The sequence below is a fragment of the Schistocerca nitens genome, chromosome 5 (genome assembly GCF_023898315.1).
Source record: "Schistocerca nitens isolate TAMUIC-IGC-003100 chromosome 5, iqSchNite1.1, whole genome shotgun sequence".
Lineage (NCBI taxonomy): Eukaryota > Metazoa > Arthropoda > Insecta > Orthoptera > Acrididae > Schistocerca > Schistocerca nitens.
In genome coordinates this window covers 806348967-806367825 of record NC_064618.1, presented here as the reverse complement: position 1 = coordinate 806367825, position 18859 = coordinate 806348967, and the positions used below count along the sequence as shown (strand labels likewise).

Genomic DNA, 18859 nt, shown 5'->3' with positions numbered 1-18859 from the left:
CCCCCCCCCCCCCCTCCCCCCAGGTGATTGCTCACAACACACACAGTTTTTGGAGCATCACCTGTGACCAGCTTTGTGAAAGAAGCGGCAACACTTTCTGCTCGAACCATTTCTGCTCATTTTGCACAACAATGTGCGGCCGCATACAATGCAAGCTGTTGCTGCTCTCTTTGGTCGATGGAACTAGGAAGTACTGTACCATCCATCATGCTCTCTGGACTTAAGTTCTTGTGACTGTGATTAGATTCCAAAGATGAAGGAACCACTTTGTGGCATTTGCTTCAGAACTGTTCCAGAGATTCGACACACAGCAGACTGTTCCATTTGCACCATCAACAGAACATACTCTGCTAACAGTATACTATGCCTTCCACATTGCTGGCAACAGGTTCTACACAATGATGGTGACTACTCCGAAGGACAGGAACAGGCGCAAACATGTAGCTCTTTTGAATCAGTTGTGAATAGATAGTTACCACTATTTAAGTTCCAACCCTCACATTATCAAAGACTGCACATTTTGTGTACAATATGCAAGTTAGTCTAAAAGTGAACAACAATCAAAGGACACTAAATACTACTGATAAACTATTCAAATATTATGAACAATGGGCTCATTAACTGAGAACAACAATAGAGTTCCAGAAGCAAGACGACAAAATGCAAAAAGCAATACAAGCAAAAGTAAGTACTTACTCATCTCAGGTTTTGCAGCTCTTATATAAAAGTTCATTTCCACAAAAAGTGGTCCATTTTTATGTGGTTCTACTTTCACAACATGTTCCACATCTGTACCAACTGCCCTGCCGATTTCATGGGAAGCTACACAGCACATAAACAAACGAAAATATCAAATATGAAATTCACTTTCTAAAACATTTGCAAATGTTAGGAACATTTCAGTGTGCATACGGACACTGAGTGGACCATAACATTGCTGCACATTCACATAAAGTTACTAATTTCTTTCAGACAAAAAGAAGTGTGATGCAGCTCTCAACATTAAATATTTTTTGAAAGGGTGAAAGTGAGTAGTTACTTGCAGCCATCACATTAAGGATCTGAAAAGCTTTAGCACAAATTTAACATTCTTAGTACATACATACTGAAAGGGTACTGCTTCGGTTTTCGCTCCTGAAACAAAGTTATAGATTTTGGAGTCAATCAAATACAAAAGCTTTGGTAGATTTACTGCCTAAGCATAAATAAATTACTGTGCTGTATGACAAACACATCCCCACAACAAGGAAAAGTCTATTAGTTTTGACAAATAGTGTGTACTCAAGAGAACACTACTCTGCAAGGTTGTTTCCCTTCTAGTTACAAAATATACAAGAAAAGCTTCACTTTGTTACAGTCCTAACCAATATACAACCAATGAGTTTACATACCATAAAGAAAAGCAACATGACATGTCCTAAATTCAATTGCTAAGTACAAATTTTTGCAAGACATCACTTTTTGGGTCATTTGCTGATACATACAACAGTAAATACATGAAACTTTCACACCAGAATGGCAATTACTGAATATATGAATGCTGTGGGAATTGAAGTTTGATAACTGTGATTATGAATAAAATTCTACAAGAAACTGTGCTGAAGGAACAAGGGATAGGATGCAAGGAGAACATATGAGCACAAGTATTGGACCAACATTGGAAAAAAAAACATTCTTGGGCAATTCCAGATACTGTACCTGTCATATGGCTCTTGTGATATAACCATATATCCCTGCTAAAATGAATACACTGTATAAAAGTAGCTACCTAAAGTGTTTTAAAAAATCAAAACACTAAATTTTTGGTAACTGACAGACTACAGATCCAAGGGTCTGGGGGTTGATCCCCAGTTGGCTTAGGATGTTTTCTGTCAATTATCACTTCTTTCACTTCTGGCATCAATTTTTGATGTGTAAATTCCCAAGTTGCACAATGGTTCAGAGTCCATATGAAACTGTGGGTCACTATATAACTGAGCAGGTAAGTCAGTTCAAAAGTCATAGGAAGGCAAGGGCATAACACCTCCAATAATAACATACCTAGTAAAGCACTTCAAACCAACCTTCAGGTTGAGAACAGCTTTACTTTCAAGTACTGAATAAATCCCAATGGGTAAGGTGCCTTGTTGGGTTGCTCATGTGTGGGAGTGAATAAATAAAAAGACCTCTTATAATACATTTGTTTTATTATCATAAAGAACATACAATTAAACACACACACACACACAACCAACAACTATATAACTTGCATTACACAATAGTTTCCTTATCTCTGCATAAATATCTATCAACAAAATATTCAGTTTGTTGATTTACAGAATGATAACAATTAAGTGATTAGCTATACCATAAAATTCCACGAGAAGTGTGCCCAAAGCATAAGTTTATCAGTCCATACATAAAAAAATCCTTGTGGTCCTTTGAGTGACAATTCCTTTCATTGAAGCATTTCCATAACCCTTAAAATACACACTTTTACCCATCTATTTTATATTTGGCTATGGTGATTAATTTTGTGACAGTTAGGACATATTCACGAGTGATCTGTATTCAACATTAACAACAAACTGGGAGTAAAAGAAGTACTGCTTGAAATTAATGACAACTAGTTGCTTTAAGTATGAATTTACAGTCAAAGAATGTGTGTACATTTTTAATTGTGAAACAATAAGTATTTGTAGTAGTAATATTACTACATCTTCCACATACGTAGGCCTCCAAAGACAATGACAAAATGAGGTATTTGAGGGAAAAAGCCAATGTTAAATCATTACAATTTCACAATTAAGCTTGAAAAAATTTGCACCTCTGAAACATTTTAACACACCAAGATGACTGTACAATATTTTCAGGAAATCACTATCAACCCTCCCCCTCTGAAAGAGTTTCTTTTATAGAGCTGGATATTCAAATATATTTAAAGTGATATGAAATTGGCTCCAGTCTTAGTTAACAAATGCTACCAGTTTGTGTTTAGTGAAATGTATGGAAAATAGAGTTTGCTGGGAAAAAAACTAGAAATTCATGCTGTGCTAAAGCGAAAACAAATTGTGCATACTGAATTCCAAAGATTTCCTTGTATTTGGCGAACCAAGTAAAATGATCGGAATGGAATATTTCATCAAATTTAATGTAAATAAAAATGCACATATACTAATAATATTACAATTTGGTTGTAGTTTAGTACACTGAATGAATTTCTTAACATGTACGAGAACACATCAATACTTTAATATCAGCAATATAGCTGTGTTTAGAAGTCCAAGATGATCATGCATTGTGAAATTGGCAGAATGCTCTGCACACAATAGAAACTGGATTTGATTTACTTACATCACAGCTCTGGTGCTAAACTTGATTTCTTAACCTTTTCGAGATGGTACCTGAAGATAGAAACATACTGCATGCTGTTGCCGGAGTAACACTTCCAATGCCTCTCAGATTGGTATTTTTGTACTATACTTACATATGAATTGGGAGTAATGTTACACTAAACTATTTAGAGATGATTGTAGCCATTCTAAAATCATCTACTTATTGAATATAATTACAAGATAAACTTGAACTGATACATATTTTCTTCATAGTGTAACACTACCTTGTAATTCCCAGATACATATTTCAACTTGCATCACTAGCTTCCAAAGTCTCTGTGCTATTTACTAAAATTCATACTAAATTTAACTGTAGAGAGTATATAGCTTGCCTCTCATCTTCCATACTATAACTACCACAGTGCAAATCTCACTGAAGGCATCACTGTAGAGGTGGGGATGGTGAGACGCACACACAAGGAAATGATTATGTCTGCTTACAAGTAGCAGCAGACACAGGTAGTGGTGAGGAGGACAACTTCCAGCATGTTGCCAAGCTTTATGAAGTTTTGTTCAGACATCAATTGATAACACAGCATCACCACTGAAAAGTCTGTCACAGTATGGAGGGGAGTATTTATAGCTGTTCAGAACTATTCACAGCAAGGCATTATGAGGAAGACTAATGTTACTGGTTACTGAGGGTTTGGGGGGGAGGGACGGGCAATGCAGAGAATAGTTAAAAACTGGACTGTGTTCCACTATTAGGTGCTGTATTATTATAATACTACTACTACTACTACTACTACTACTACTACTACTACTACTACCACTACCACCACCAACAACAACAAAAACAACGACGACAATGAAATAACAACAATAACACAAACTCCAACTAATACAAACGAGAAGAGTAAATTAAAGAAGACAGAGCTCCAGCTTCACTGTAATGTGATAGTATTGGAAATATTTTACGCCTATAACTAATGCTCACATACAAAAATTGATTTCCATTACTTACCCAGGTATATTTCACCAAAACCTCCAACACCTATTGATCTTCCAAGTCTCCAACGTTTTCCTAACACATCTGTGAGGATCTCCCCCTCTCTTATTGGATCAGGCAATTTATTACCGTTAGAAGCTATTCTCTTTTTGGGAGGCTCAATTTCCGGAGCTAAAATTGCATCTGACATCCGGCGACGCATTGCGCTCACAGGAAAACAGAATTTTGTAGCAATTCAGAATGGCAACTGTGGAAGATCATATCATTAAGTATGAAACTTAATTTAAAAGAGAGTAAGTAGTTTTACAACTGAAATGCACTAAGATTAAAACCCTTACAGTAAAAACGTACTTTTCATAATGCACAGTACCAATGGGGAAGGAGGGGGGGGGGTGCTTTGTGCCCACCAAAAAATTTTTACAATTCAATTTTTTTTACAATTTTTATCGACTTTTAGCAGCAATATATTGTATAAAGAGCTACTGATGTGAACTAAAAGCCCAGAAATTTTAAATTTCTTTTAGCACACTACACAAAAAAGTATTTTGAATTTTTCATTTTTTTTGTCATTTAAATTTCTTTAGACTTATTTTCTTGAGCAGTATTTCCTTGCACTGATAGTAACAGTCATTACAAATTTATAAAGTCTTCATACTTTGAACATGTACCAGTTTTCTTGCTGTGTTTACTGCATGTATCTCTTACAGCTTCACAGATCATTCCTGTTTTGTCCACTTTATTGTACTTTACTGCTTTTGACTGGCTTTCATGACAACATAAATGACATCGTCCCCTCCCTCCATTAGCTTCCTTCGCAACGAACTTCTGCTTGATATTCCACCCCAGAATACCTCCCATGGCTGAAACCACACACTTCTGGAGTCTTCTATTATACATAGTCCTTCCTTCACTGTATGGTTTCGTGAGCTGTAGTCCAAGTTCTTGAATAGTAAGCCGTTGCTTATTAGATTTTGTCTTATCCCACAATGGGGAGTTGAGCAGAAACAATGTATAGCCATTTAATACTGCTATGTCCACAAGAGTACAGAAAATTGATAGCAGCCATCTTCTTGTAGCCCTCTTAATAGAAAATTTTGTCACCATTTGATTTTGAGATGTCTCAGTTCTTATGGTATATACTTCCTATTAACTTGTAATGTTCCCACAAGAGTCAGCTTGTGATTCCTCCAAAATCTTTGACCAAATCAACTGAACTGTAATATATGTCTGTGGTGCCAACGCACCCTGAAATATTTATAGGAACAACCAGACATTTCACTACAACTGAAGTTGAATTTGGTTGTTGTGGACTATCATTTTTTCTCCCTGCATACTACTCCATGCTGAGAGCATATCTGGTTTTAAAAGAGTTTGAGCATTCACACAAGCATACCACACTTTCCCAGTTTTTCCTTGATGAAGACCTTGAAGGGACATCTGCCACGCAACAAAGGCAACATTTCATCAATAATGGTGTCCACCCCAGCAGAATAATATTTTGAGAGTAGTTCAATCATTTCCTCAAATACGTCTCATACTGCAGCGAATTTGTCATGTTCCCTACACTCATTTTGTGTGTCTGTCATCAAATCTTACTATTTTACTAAGATGATGGAAGCTAGTTCTATTCATAGTAGCAGTATAAGCAAATCTTCCTGAGGTGTTGGACCATACATCAAGACTACATGACTGACTCTTGCTCTCCTTCCCCATAATACGTAACCCGACATATGCCATTAATTCAAGTCAGCCTGTTTTGAGTAAATTGTCTCAATGCTTCTCCATTGGTATGCTTTATTATGGTGACAATTTCTGGAGAACAAATCTTTTCAAATGATTCTATTATTGTTCCTACTTTACCTTCTTTTCTTATGCCTTCTCACTCTTTCACTATGTTTTGTGCTACACGCCTTGCAGTACGATGAGGCCTGAATGTAAAAACTTTTCCAGTCTTGTCAGTGACCTCACCAGCTGTGTTATCATTCTCTGCAGGTGCACAGAGTTCCTCTTCCGAGTGTCTCTATACCATCACTGTCCAAATACTCACATACAACACATTCCTCTTCAGTTTCACTCACCAAATTCAATTTCCAAATCTGCAGATTCTTCTAAAATTTCTAATACTTCTCTCTCAGTATGATAGCGATGGTACATTTTCAATCACAGTTGTCTTTAAAACTGGACAAAATGGCACTGAATAAGAAGGAACAAGAAACAATCAGAAATCATACAGAAACAAATTGTTATTGAGATTATTGTTACCACGCACACAGAGAAATTCAATGCACTGAGGTACTAAACTGCCAAAATGTTATATTTATGGAATAAGACAATCATTGTCAAATCACATCTACTGCTAAGGAGGTACACTTAAATTAACAGATTAAGTTTAACAGAAAAATTTACACATTTATAAAATCTGGTATAGGAAATAATAAAAAACCACACACATTTTATAAGAATTTTAAAATATGAAATATCAATCTAAATTACAACATTTACATAAGGTGGGCACAAAGTAGCACCCTCCCCCCTGATACAGCAGGGGATCAATTGAAAGTTTTGCTTAGTTGGTTTCTAGATGTTAATACAATAATTTGTCACAGTGGCACAACTCATGAGTAGAAAACTGCAATACTGTTGACTGCCAGTGCCAGTACTGGATCAAATGAACACATCCAACAGTCATGCAGAAATGAAAACAATTTGTAGGAGGAAGGGGGACTGCAGGTGGGGGAAGAGGGGGAGGAAGCTTATTCAACAGCAACAACATGGGGTCTTACTATGCCAGATGCATAAATTTACTACACAGATAGTTCTGTGAAACTTTTCAAATCCATATTAATGAACTTTATATCACTATCCTCCCTTCAAAGCAATCAGGTGGCATTTGAAAAGCAGTTTCATTAAAAATCAAAGAATATAAAAGTACAAACTTTCTTCACATAACAAAACCAATCAAATGGATAAATTATTGTAAATACTTTTTTGATATAACAAATACACAATTAAATATAAAGGTTATACACAAAGTGTAGAGTTTACAATATGATATGCTGCCACACAAAAAAGACGAAGTATGGGCAAAATATAAAAATTAACTTTTGGTCTGTGCAGCACATCTGCTGTGCACTGTGTTAAAATACCTTCACCTTCCAAATGTTCCCAGTTATTTTACAATTACAAAATGAACCTTTTTACTCTCCAACAGAGTATACACTGTTTCTTAACTTTCCTGTAGATTAGAACTGAGTGCCAGAACAAGAGAAATTCAAAAAGAGGCATTTTGTTGGAAATACTCTTACCAATTGAGTTTTCCAAGCAGGGCCATGATCTGATCTCACACCTTCACCTTCACTTCTCTCAGCACCTCAATCCCTATTAAGAAATTTCTCATAAGCCCAACTGTATACCTTGCCAGACTAGCACTCCCGAAAGAAATGTTTGAGGTTGGAGTCTCGATATAGCACACAGTATTCCATTACTGAGTGCAATTTCATACAGTAAATTATCAATCCAATTTCAGCAGATTATAACTTTGGTAACCAATTTGCAACACAGCATGAAAAACTCAGTTATGAGAACAAGTCCCGATATGTATAGAGACAAGTTCATTAAGCCCTTTAGTAGTTTTCACAACAACTGATGAAGGAAATAATTTTGGTAGATCTAAGGATGTACAGCAAAACAACATTTAAAAGTTGAAGCATATGTCTCAAACACAAACAGCAATCCTACAATTTACCTAAAACTTTAATTACACTCTGTCCTCCTGTCTTCCATTGTTCTTTACCCTTCTGAATGCCTCTTGTTAATGAAAACAGTAACTCCAAATCCCAAGTAACTGACATAATGGCAATAGATGAAGGTAATGTTATATTTTAATATAATAGAGGGAAACATTCCACGTGGGAAATATATATATATATATATATATATATATATATATATATATATATATAAAAACAAAGATGATGTGACTTACCAAATGAAGGTGCTGGCAGGTCGACAGACACACAAACATACACACAAAATTCAAGCTTTCGCAACAAACGGTTGCTTCATCAGGAAAGAGGGAAGGAGAGGGAAGGACGAAAGGATGTGGGTTTTAAGGGAGAGGGTAAGGCGTCATTCCAAACCCAGGAGCGGAAAGACTTACCTTAGGGGGAAAAAAGGACAGGTATACACTCGCACACACACACATATCCATCCGCACATACACAGACACAAGCAGACATTTGTAAAGGCAAAGAGTTTGGGCAATGACGTCAGTCGGGCGGAAGTAAAGAGGCAAAGATGTTGTTGAAAGACAGGTGAGGTATGAGCGGCAGCAAATTGAAATTAGCGGAGATTGAGGCCTGGCGGATAACGAGAAGAGAGGATATACTGAAGAGCAAGTTCCCATCTCCCGAGTTCGGATAGGTTGGTGTTAGTGGGAAGTATCCAGATAACCCGGACGGTGTAACACTGTGCCAAGATGTGCTGGCCGTGCACCAAGGCATGTTTAGCCACAGGGTGATCCTCATTACCAACAAACACTGTCTGCCTGTGTCCATTCATGTGAATGGACAGTTTGTTGCTGGTTATTCCCACATAGAAAGCTTCACAGTGTAGGCAGGTCAGTTGGTAAATCACATGGGTGCTTTCAAACGTGGCTCTGCCTTTGATCGTGTACACCTTCCGGGTTACAGGACTGGAGTAGGTGGTGGTGGGAGGGTGCATGGGACAGGTTTTACACCGGGGGCGGTTACAAGGGTAGGAGCCAGAGGGTAGGGAAGATGGTTTGGGGATTTCATAGGGATGAACTAAGAGGTTACGCAGGTTAGGTGGACGGCGGAAAGACACTCTTGGTGGAGTGGGGAGGATTTCATGAAGGATAGATCTCATTTCAGGGCAGGATTTGAGGAAGTCGTATCCCTGTTGGAGAGCCACATTCAGAGTCTGATCCAGTCCCGGAAAGTATCCTGTCACAAGTGGGGCACTTTTGGGGTGGTTCTGTGCGAGGTTCTGGGTTTGAGGAGATGAGGAAGTGGCTCTGGTTAATTGCTTCTGTACCAGGAGTTCTTCTTCACTGTGAGTCCAGATCATGAAGATGTCATCAATAAATCTGTACCAAACCTTGGGTTGGCAGGCCTGGGTAACCAAGAAGGCTTCCTCTAAGCGACCCATGAATAGGTTGGCGTACGAGGGGGCCATCCTGATGCCCATGGCTGTTCCCTTTAATTGTTGGTATGTCTGGCCCTCGAAAGTGAAGAAGTTGTGGGTCAGGATGAAGCTGGCTAAGGTAATGAGGAAAGAGGTTTTTGGTAGGGTGGCAGGTGATCGGCGTGAAAGGAAGTGCTCCATCGCAGCGAGGCCCTGGACGTGCAGAATATTTGTGTATAAGGAAGTGGCATCAATGGTTACAAGGATGGTTTCCGGGGGTAACAGACTGGGTAGGGATTCCAGGCGTTCAATAAAGTGGTTGGTGTCTTTGATGAAGGATGGGAGACTGCATGTGATGGGTTGAAGGTGTTGATCTACGTAGGCAGAGATACGTTCTGTGGGGGCCTGGTAGCCAGCTACAATGGGACAGCCGGGATGATTGGGTTTGTGAATTTTAGGAAGAAGGTAGAAGGTAGGGGTGCGGGGTGTAGGTGGGGTCAGAAGGTTGATGGAGTCAGGTGAAAGGTTTTGTAAGGGGCCTAAGGTTCTGAGGATTCCTTGAAGCTCCGCCTGGACATCAGGAATGAGATTACCTTCGCAAACTTCGTATGTAGTGTTATCTGAAAGCTGACGCAGTCCCTCAGCCACATACTCCCGACGATCAAGTACCACGGTTGTGGAACCCTTGTCCGCCGGAAGAATGACGATGGATCGGTCAGCCTTCAGATCACGGATAGCCTGGGCTTCAGCAGTGGTGACGTTGGGAGAAGGATTAAGGTTTTTTAAGAAGGATTGAGAGGCAAGGCTGGAAGTCAGAAATTCCTGGAAAGTTTGGAGAGGGTGATTTTGAGGAAGAGGAGGTGGGTCCCGCTGTGACAGAGGACGGAACTGTTCCAGGCAGGGTTCAATTTGGATGGTGTCTTGGGGAGTTGGACCATTAGGAGTAGGATTAGGATCATTTTTCTTCGTGGCCTCGTACGCCAACCTATTCGTGGGTCGCTTAGAGGAAGCCTTCTTGGCTACCTAGGCCTGCCAACCCAAGGTTTGGTACAGATTTATTGATGACATCTTCATGATCTGGACTCACAGTGAAGAACTCCAGAATTTCCTCTCCAACCTCAACTCCTTTGGTTCCATCAGATTCACCTGGTCCTACTCCAAATCCCATGCCACTTCCCTTGACGTTGACCTCCACCTGTCCAATGGCCAGCTTCACACGTCCGTCCACATCAAACCCACCAACAAGCAACAGTACCTACATTATGACAGCTGCCACCCATTCCACATCAAACGGTCCCTTCCCTACAGCCTAGGTCTTCGTAGCAAACTAATCTGCTCCAGTCCGGAATCCCTGAACCATTACACCAACAACCTGAAAACAGCTTTCGCATCCCGCAACTACCCTCCCGACCTGATACAGAAGCAATTAACCAGAGCCACTTCCTCATCTCCTCAAACCCAGAACCTCGCACAGAACCACCCCAAAAGTGCCCCACTTGTGACAGGATGCTTTCCGGGACTGGACCAGACTCTGAATGTGGCTCTCCAGCAGGGATACGACTTCCTCAAATCCTGCCCTGAAATGAGATCCATCCTTCATGAAATCCTCCCCACTCCACCAAGAGTGTCTTTCCGCCGTCCACCTAACCTGCGTAACTTCTTAGTTCATCCCTATGAAATCCCCAAACCACCTTCCCTACCCTCTGGCTCCTACCCTTGTAACCACCCCCAATGTAAAACCTGCCCCACGCACCCTCCCACCACCACCTACTCCAGTCCTGTAACCCGGAAGGTGTACACGATCAAAGGCAGAGCCACGTGTGAAAGCACCCATGTGATTTACCAACTGACCTGCCTACACTGTGAAGCTTTCTACGTGGGAATGACCAGCAACAAACTGTCCATTCGCATGAATGGACACAGGCAGACAGTGTTTGTTGGTAATGAGGATCACCCTGTGGCTAAACATGCCTTGGTGCACGGCCAGCACATCTTGGCACAGTGTTACACCGTCCGGGTTATCTGGATACTTCCCACTAACACCAACCTATCCGAACTCCGGAGATGGGAACTTGCTCTTCAGTATATCCTCTCTTCTCGTTATCCGCCAGGCCTCAATCTCCGCTAATTTCAATTTGCCGGCACTCATACCTCACCTGTCTTTCAACAACATCTTTGCCTCTTTACTTCCGCCCGACTGACATCTCTGCCCAAACTCTTTGCCTTTACAAATGTCTGCTTGTGTCTGTGTATGTGCGGATGGATATGTGTGTGTGTGCGTGAGTGTATACCTGTCCTTTTTTCCTTTTTTCCGCCTAAGGTAAGTCTTTCCGCTCCTGGAATTGGAATGACTCCTTACCCTCTCCCTTAAAGCCCACATCCTTTCATCCTTCCCTCTTTCCTGATGAAGCAACCGTTTGTTGCGAAAGCTTGAATTTTGTGTGTCTATCGACCTGCCAGCACTTTCGTTCGGTAAGTCACATCATATATATATATATATATATATATATATATATATATATATATATATATATATATATATATATATATATATAACAGAGGGAAACATTCCACGTGGAAAAAATATATCTAAAAAGAAAGATGATGAGACTTACCAAACAAAAGCGCTGGCAGGTCGATAGGCACACAAAAAAAACACAAATATACACACAAAATTCTAGCTTTCGCAACCAACGGTTGCTTCGTCAGGAAAGAGGGAAGGAGAGGGAAAGATGAAAGGATGTGGGTTTTAAGGGAGAGGGTAAGGAGTCATTCCAATCCCGGGAGCGGAAAGACTTACCTTAGGGGGAAAAAAGGACGGGTATACACTCGCGCACACACACACACATATCCATCCACACATATACAGACACAAGCAGACATATTTAAAGACCAAAATATGTCTGCTTGTGTCTGTATATGTGTGGATGGATATGTGTGTGTGTGCGCGCGCGCGCGCGCGCGCGAGTGTATACCCGTCCTTTTTTCCCCCTAAGGTAAGTCTTTCCGCTCCCGGGATATATATGGTTATAATAGAGGGAAACATTCCATGTAGGAAAAATCTGCTTGTGTCTGTATATGTGTGGATGGATATGTGTGTATGTGCGAGTGTATACCCGTCCTTTTTTCCCCCTAAGGTAAGTCTTCCCGCTCCCGGGATTGGAATGACTCCTTACCCTCTCCCTTAAAACCCACATCCTTTCGTCTTTCCCTCTCCTTCCCTCTTTCCTGATGAGGCAACAGTTTGTTGCGAAAGCTTGAATTCTGTGTGTATGTTTGTGTGTCTGTCGACCTGCCAGCACTTTCATTTGGTAAGTCACATCATCTTTGTTTTTAGATATATTTTTCCCACGTGGAATGTTTCCCTCTATTATATGCTCCTGAATTTATGCTTTGCCTTTGGTACCTCATCCTGACTAAGCAGAACCATAAATTGTTCAGACAGATAAACAAGGCTGGATTATTTATAAACAAGACCTGTTCTGAGTGTATTGTTCGAGCGAGTGTGCTCTGACTTCTGTGAGGTACAGGTGGGAAATATCTGTAGTGGGGAATGTGTGTGATAGGTCTTCACAGAAGGTTATGTTAGTATTATTCACACTGTATGTGCAAGTTCACATATGACTATGTAACAAGTAATTACCAAATTTATTATTCAGGCAGAAATAATGTAGAGATTAAAAGCACTGACTGGTAATGAGACACCTGAGAGGTTTCAAATGTGCCCAAGAGTTCAAGAAAGATTGTAAATGATTTCTGATGAGTCAGAATCATTATCTGTGAATGAATATTACAGACAAGAATTTTATCATCATTTGTTATCCCACTGAAAACAGCAGACCTGGCGGCTTCCAAAATTGCTTCTCAGGTTGGATTAAGTTATAGGAATTGTCAAGTCAGCATTGCAAAGAAACTAAGCCACCGTAAAGTGTGCTTCTAGTGGCTTCTTAAAGTTTCAATTGAAAAACAAAACATAAAACATCTGTGTGTGTAAAAAGCACTCAGCAATGACTGCAGATGAAGGAGTTGCCTTTTTGAATCTTATCTTCTGTAATAAGGCTCACAGATCATCATATGTAATATGCACAAGCCAAAACAAGGCACTAAGGAATGAGAAAGGAATGGTGACTACACTCCAGTGAAAGCAGACAAATGTTAACTGACTATGATGCTTGGGACTTTGAGAGGAATGGAATCTTGCATACTGAGTAACAGCACAAGCATCATATCAGCAACTCAGCATATTACTGGGACCTGAGAAAACAGGCAAGAAGATTGGAATTTTGTATCATCAAAAAGTCATTGTATACTAAGCATACACTCAGACTGCAGAAGGAAATAGGCCATATCCTTTAAAAGGAACTATGCTGGTATTTGCCTAAAAGTATTTGAGAAATATCCGAAAATCCCAGTAACGGTGGAAAGGTGGCGATACAAACTACCCTCCTCCAAAACACAAGTACAGTGACTTACCTCTGCACCACCTCAAGAGGTGTCAAAAACTTTAAGAAAAAGAGAGGGACACCATTTTATCGAGGGACACCATTTTATCAGCCCTTTAAAGTCCAGACTTTAACCTGAGTTTCACTGTTTTTAACTGCCCCCGGAGACATTGGAAAGTATACAGCCTAGAACATTCATGCACAACTGGATGGTGACATGACATCACTCTTCTTATGATGATTATATATATATATATATATATATATATATATATATATATATATATCCCCCTTCACCAACTTTCCCTTTTCAACCGCTTCACCTTCTCTCCGCCCCTCCCTTTCTCCCTCTTCATCTCCACCTCTCTCCCATCCCCACCCCTCTCTCCCCCTTCCACAATGTCTTTTAGCTGTACCCATTGGATGCTTCTTATCTTGTTGTGCAGCAGCAGATTCATCTGTCAGAAGATCCACCTCTTTCCCACTACTCACTACTTGCATCCTTCCCTACACTCTCAATAATAGAATGTTAACAATTAGTCTCTCTCTCTCTCTCTCTCTCTCTCTCTCTCTCTCTCTCTGTGTGTGTGTGTGTGTGTGTGTGTGTGTGTGTGTGTGTGTGTGTGTGTGTGTGTGTGTGTCCTTAGGCTACAAATAAAGCTACTGCTCAAAAACTAGTGTGAATGCTGTCTTGTATTATGTTTCTTTGCTTCACACATTAAACTCTTTTTATTTGCCACATGAATACTAACATTTACATAATACACAAGATGGGGAAAAATTAGTATTATAGTTGCATGTAAAAAAGGAGCACATATACATAACTGTACAAATAATATACTGAAACACACTAGCAGCACATTGAAAAATTGTCAAATCAAGTATTCAAAGTTTCAAGCATTTTCTTTTTCAAAAAAAGTGTCATACAGAAGATAGGGAAAGTAAAGGATGGTAAAGGAACAATCACTTTTTAGAATAAGTTAAGATTTCAGATAATTACTATTAAAACAATATGACAATATTTTAAGCTTAAAATGTGTGTAGATAAGAAGAAGAATGAGGCAAAGTTACTGGTCTAGGAGTAGTGTCTTCATTTAGTAATCAAAATGTCCTCAGTGACAGGTTCGAAACCCACCACCACTTAAATTTTGAACAAAAATCATTAGCAATGGTAGTCGAAGGCTTCCAACACAAGAAGTCGTTCCGTTCAGCCAAAGGCCCTGTCAAAGACGGTGGAGGAGCAAACAGAGGTTCAGGGCACTTCCTTGCCCTTGGTTGGGAAACTGCCCATAAAGGCAGAAGAATCAGCGGTGATAAACAGCACAAGGATGCAGAAGGCAACGGAAGTCACTGCATTAAAGAAACATGATGTGCACCCACAGGACAGGCATGTAACTGAAAAAGTGTCACAATGATCTCTCCATTGGCAAAAGGTTCAGACTAGCCCTCCATTCAGATCTCTGAATAACCAACATTCTATGAGTCGGGGCATGGAATGCCAGATTTTGAACATGGTAGGGAAGCTAGAAAATCTGAGAAGGGAAATGCTAACACTCATTCTAGAGGTAGTGAGAGTCAGTGAAGTAGAATGGAAAGAAGACAAGGATATCTGGTCAGATAAGTATATGGTAATAACAGCAGCAGAAAACAGTACAATAGAGTATGATTCTTTATTAATAGGAAAGTAGGGCAGAGAGCGCATGAGAGCGAACAGCTGGGTGACAGGTTGTTCTCATCAGAATTGATTAACATCGACAAAGATAGTTCCGGTACATATGCCAACGTCGCAAGCCAAAGATGAAGAGAGAGAGAAAGTACATGAGGATATTGAACAGATGATCCAATACATAAAGGGAGACGAAAATCTAATAGTCATAGCGGAGTGGAGAGCAGTTAAAGGGGAAGGAGTAGAAGAAAGGGTTACACAAGAACATGAGCTTGGTACTAGGAATGAGAGAGGATAGAGACTAATTGAGTTCTGAAATAAATTTCTGCTAGTAATATTGAATAATCTGTTCAAGAATTACAAGAGGAGGAGGAGTTATACTTGGAAAAGGCTAGGGGATACAGGAAGATTTCATTTAGATCACATAGTGGTCAGGCAGAGATCACAATTTAGTAGCGACGATGAGAAGGCTGAAGTTTAAGAGACTAGTCAGGAAGAATCAATATGCAAAGAAGTGGAATATGGAAGTACTAAGGAATGAAGAGATATGATTGAAGTTCTCTGAGGCTACAGATAATGTAATGAGGAACAGCTCAGAAGGCAGTTCAGAGGAACAGACAGACATCTTTAAAAAGGACAACTGCAGAAGTTGGAAAGAAAAACATAGACACAATGAAGGTAATTTTGATGAATCCATGGATAACAGAAGAAATATTTTAGTTCATCGATGTAAGAAGTACAAAAATGTTCAGGGAAATTCAGGAATACAGAAATGCAATTTGCTTTGGAATGAAATAAATAGTAAGTGCAGGGAACCTAAGCCGAAATGACTGCATGAAAAATGCAAAGAAATCGAAAAAGAAATGATTGTCAAAAGCAATAACTAGGCATCCAGGGAAAAGAACCCTCAGTGAAATTAAAAGCAAGGGTGGTAACAATAAGACTGCAATGGGAATTCCGCTGTTAAATGCACATTGTCCGATGATCTGACAGAAGAGGAAACAGGAGTCGATATACAAGAGGTTGGGGATCCAGTATTAGGATCAGAACTTAAAGGGCTTTGGAAGACTTACAGTCAAATAAGGCAGAAATAATAGATATAATTCCATCAAAATTTCTAAAGAGATTGGGATAAGTGGCAATGAAGTGTCTATTCACGCAGGTGTATAGAATGTGAGAATTAGGTGATACACCATCAGACTTTCATGAAAATATCATTCACAAAGTTCCGAAGATTGAAGAGTTGACAAGTGCATGAATTATTGCACAATCAGCTTAACAGCTCATGCATCCAAGTTGCTGACAAGAGTCACGTACAGAAGAATCGAAAATACAGTTGAGGATGTGTTAGATGACAATCAGTTTGGCTTTAGGAAAGGTAAAGGCACCAAGGAGGCAATTCTGAGATTGTGGTTGATAATGGAAGCAAGACTAAAGAAAAATCACAACATGTTAACAGGATTCATCAACTTGGAAAACGTGTTAGACACTATAAAATGGTGCAAGTTGTTCAAAATTCTGTGAAAAACATGGGTAAGCTATATGGAAATACAGGTAATATACAATACGTACAAGAGCCAAGAGGGAACAAAGAGTGGCACAACAGGAATGAATCACTCAGATTAATACGAATGGAAGACAGGGATATAGTCTTTCACCTACTGTTCAATCTCTGCATCATCAAAGAAGTGACTGAGGAAATTGAAAGAATGGTTCATGGACGAATTACAGACTAGATTAGATTTACTTTCATTCCAATTGATCCACAGTGAGGAGGTCCTCTAGGATGTAGAACATGTCAAAAAAACAACAATACATGACAAATATTTACAACTCAAACAAATAAGCTAATGTACCATTCCACAGGTCCCAAGTGGCATGGTCGTCATTTTTTAATGAACGCTATATGAAAGAATCATTTTACAATTACTAATGCACTGTGTTTAAAATAATTTTTTTATTTGTTTATAAGGTAATAAACGTGCAATACAACTACTAAGTACTTATTTACAATGAACACATTACTGCACTGAAATTGTGCACAAGTTATATACACGCACAAATCAGTTGGTTCTACTGAGAAATTCATCAATGGAGTAGGAGTTGGCCACCAATAAATCCTTTAGGCTTCTCTTAAAGTGAATTTCATTGGTTGTTAAGCTTTTTATGGCTGCTGGCAAGGTATTGGAAATACATGTTCCTGAATAATGCACACCTTTTTGTATAAGACTAAGTGACTTTAAATCTTTGTGAAGATTATTCTTATTTCTATTATTGATTCCATGAATTGAGCTGTTGGTTTGAAAAAAGTGATATATTTTTAATGACAAATTTCATTATGAAATAAATATATTGGGAAGCAGTAGTTAGTATCCCTAGTTCTCTGAACACGCTTCTGCAGGATGTTCTTGAGTTCACACCACATATAACTCTTACTGCGTGTTTTTGTGCCCGGAAAACTTTAGCTCGGTTTGATGAATTACCCCACAAAATAATCCCATAGGACATTATGGAATGAAAGTAAGCATAGTATGCCAGCTTTTTCATTTTTATATCCCCTATGTCTGACAATTCGCATTGCAAATAGAGATTTAAGACGCTTCAGCAGTTCTGTGGTGTGCTCCTCCCAGTTGAATTTATTATCAAGCTGTAATCCCAAGAATTTAACACTGTCCACTTCTTCTATCTGCTTTTCATCGTATGTTAGGCATATACTCGTGGAACACCCCTTACAAGTTCTGAACTGCATGTAGTGTGTTTTTTCAAAGTTTAGTGACAAACCATGAACCATGGACCTTGCCGTTGGTGGGGAGGCTTGCGTGCTTCAGCGATACAGATGGCCGTACCGTAAGTGCAACCACAACGGAGGGGTATCTGTTGAGAGGCCAGACAAACGTGTGGTTCCTGAAGAGGTGCAGCAGCCTTTTCAGTAGTTGCAGGGGCAACGGTCTGGATGATTGACTCATCTGGCCTTGCAACATTAACCAAAACGGACTTGCTGTGCTGGTACTGCAAATGGCTGAAAGCAAGGGGAAACTACAGCCGCAATTTTTCCCGAGGGCATGCAGCTTTACTGTATGGTTAAATGATGATGGCGTCCTCTTGGGTAAAATATTCCGGAGGTAAAATAGTCCCCCATTCGGATCTCGGGGCGGGGACTACTCAGGACGACGACGTTATCAGGAGAAAGAAAACTGGCGTTCTATGGATCGGAGCATGGAATGTCAGATCCCTTAATCGGGCAGGTAGGTTAGAAAATTTAAAAATGGAAATGGATAGGTTG

The 18859-nt window shown here is 39.7% G+C and overlaps 1 protein-coding gene across 1 annotated transcript in view; it reads right to left on the bottom strand.

Moving 5' to 3' along the window:
- LOC126259469 (serine/threonine-protein kinase VRK1-like) overlaps nucleotides 1-18859 on the bottom strand; it is an 85847-nt gene that overhangs the window by 53555 nt on the left and 13433 nt on the right. Inside the window, exons 3-4 of the mRNA XM_049956297.1 lie at nucleotides 4339-4570; nucleotides 697-822 (exon numbers count right to left, since the gene is read on the bottom strand). Coding sequence (XP_049812254.1) covers nucleotides 697-822; nucleotides 4339-4525 — 313 coding nt within the window. The 5' untranslated portion in view covers nucleotides 4526-4570. The remainder of the gene's footprint in view (nucleotides 1-696; nucleotides 823-4338; nucleotides 4571-18859) is intronic.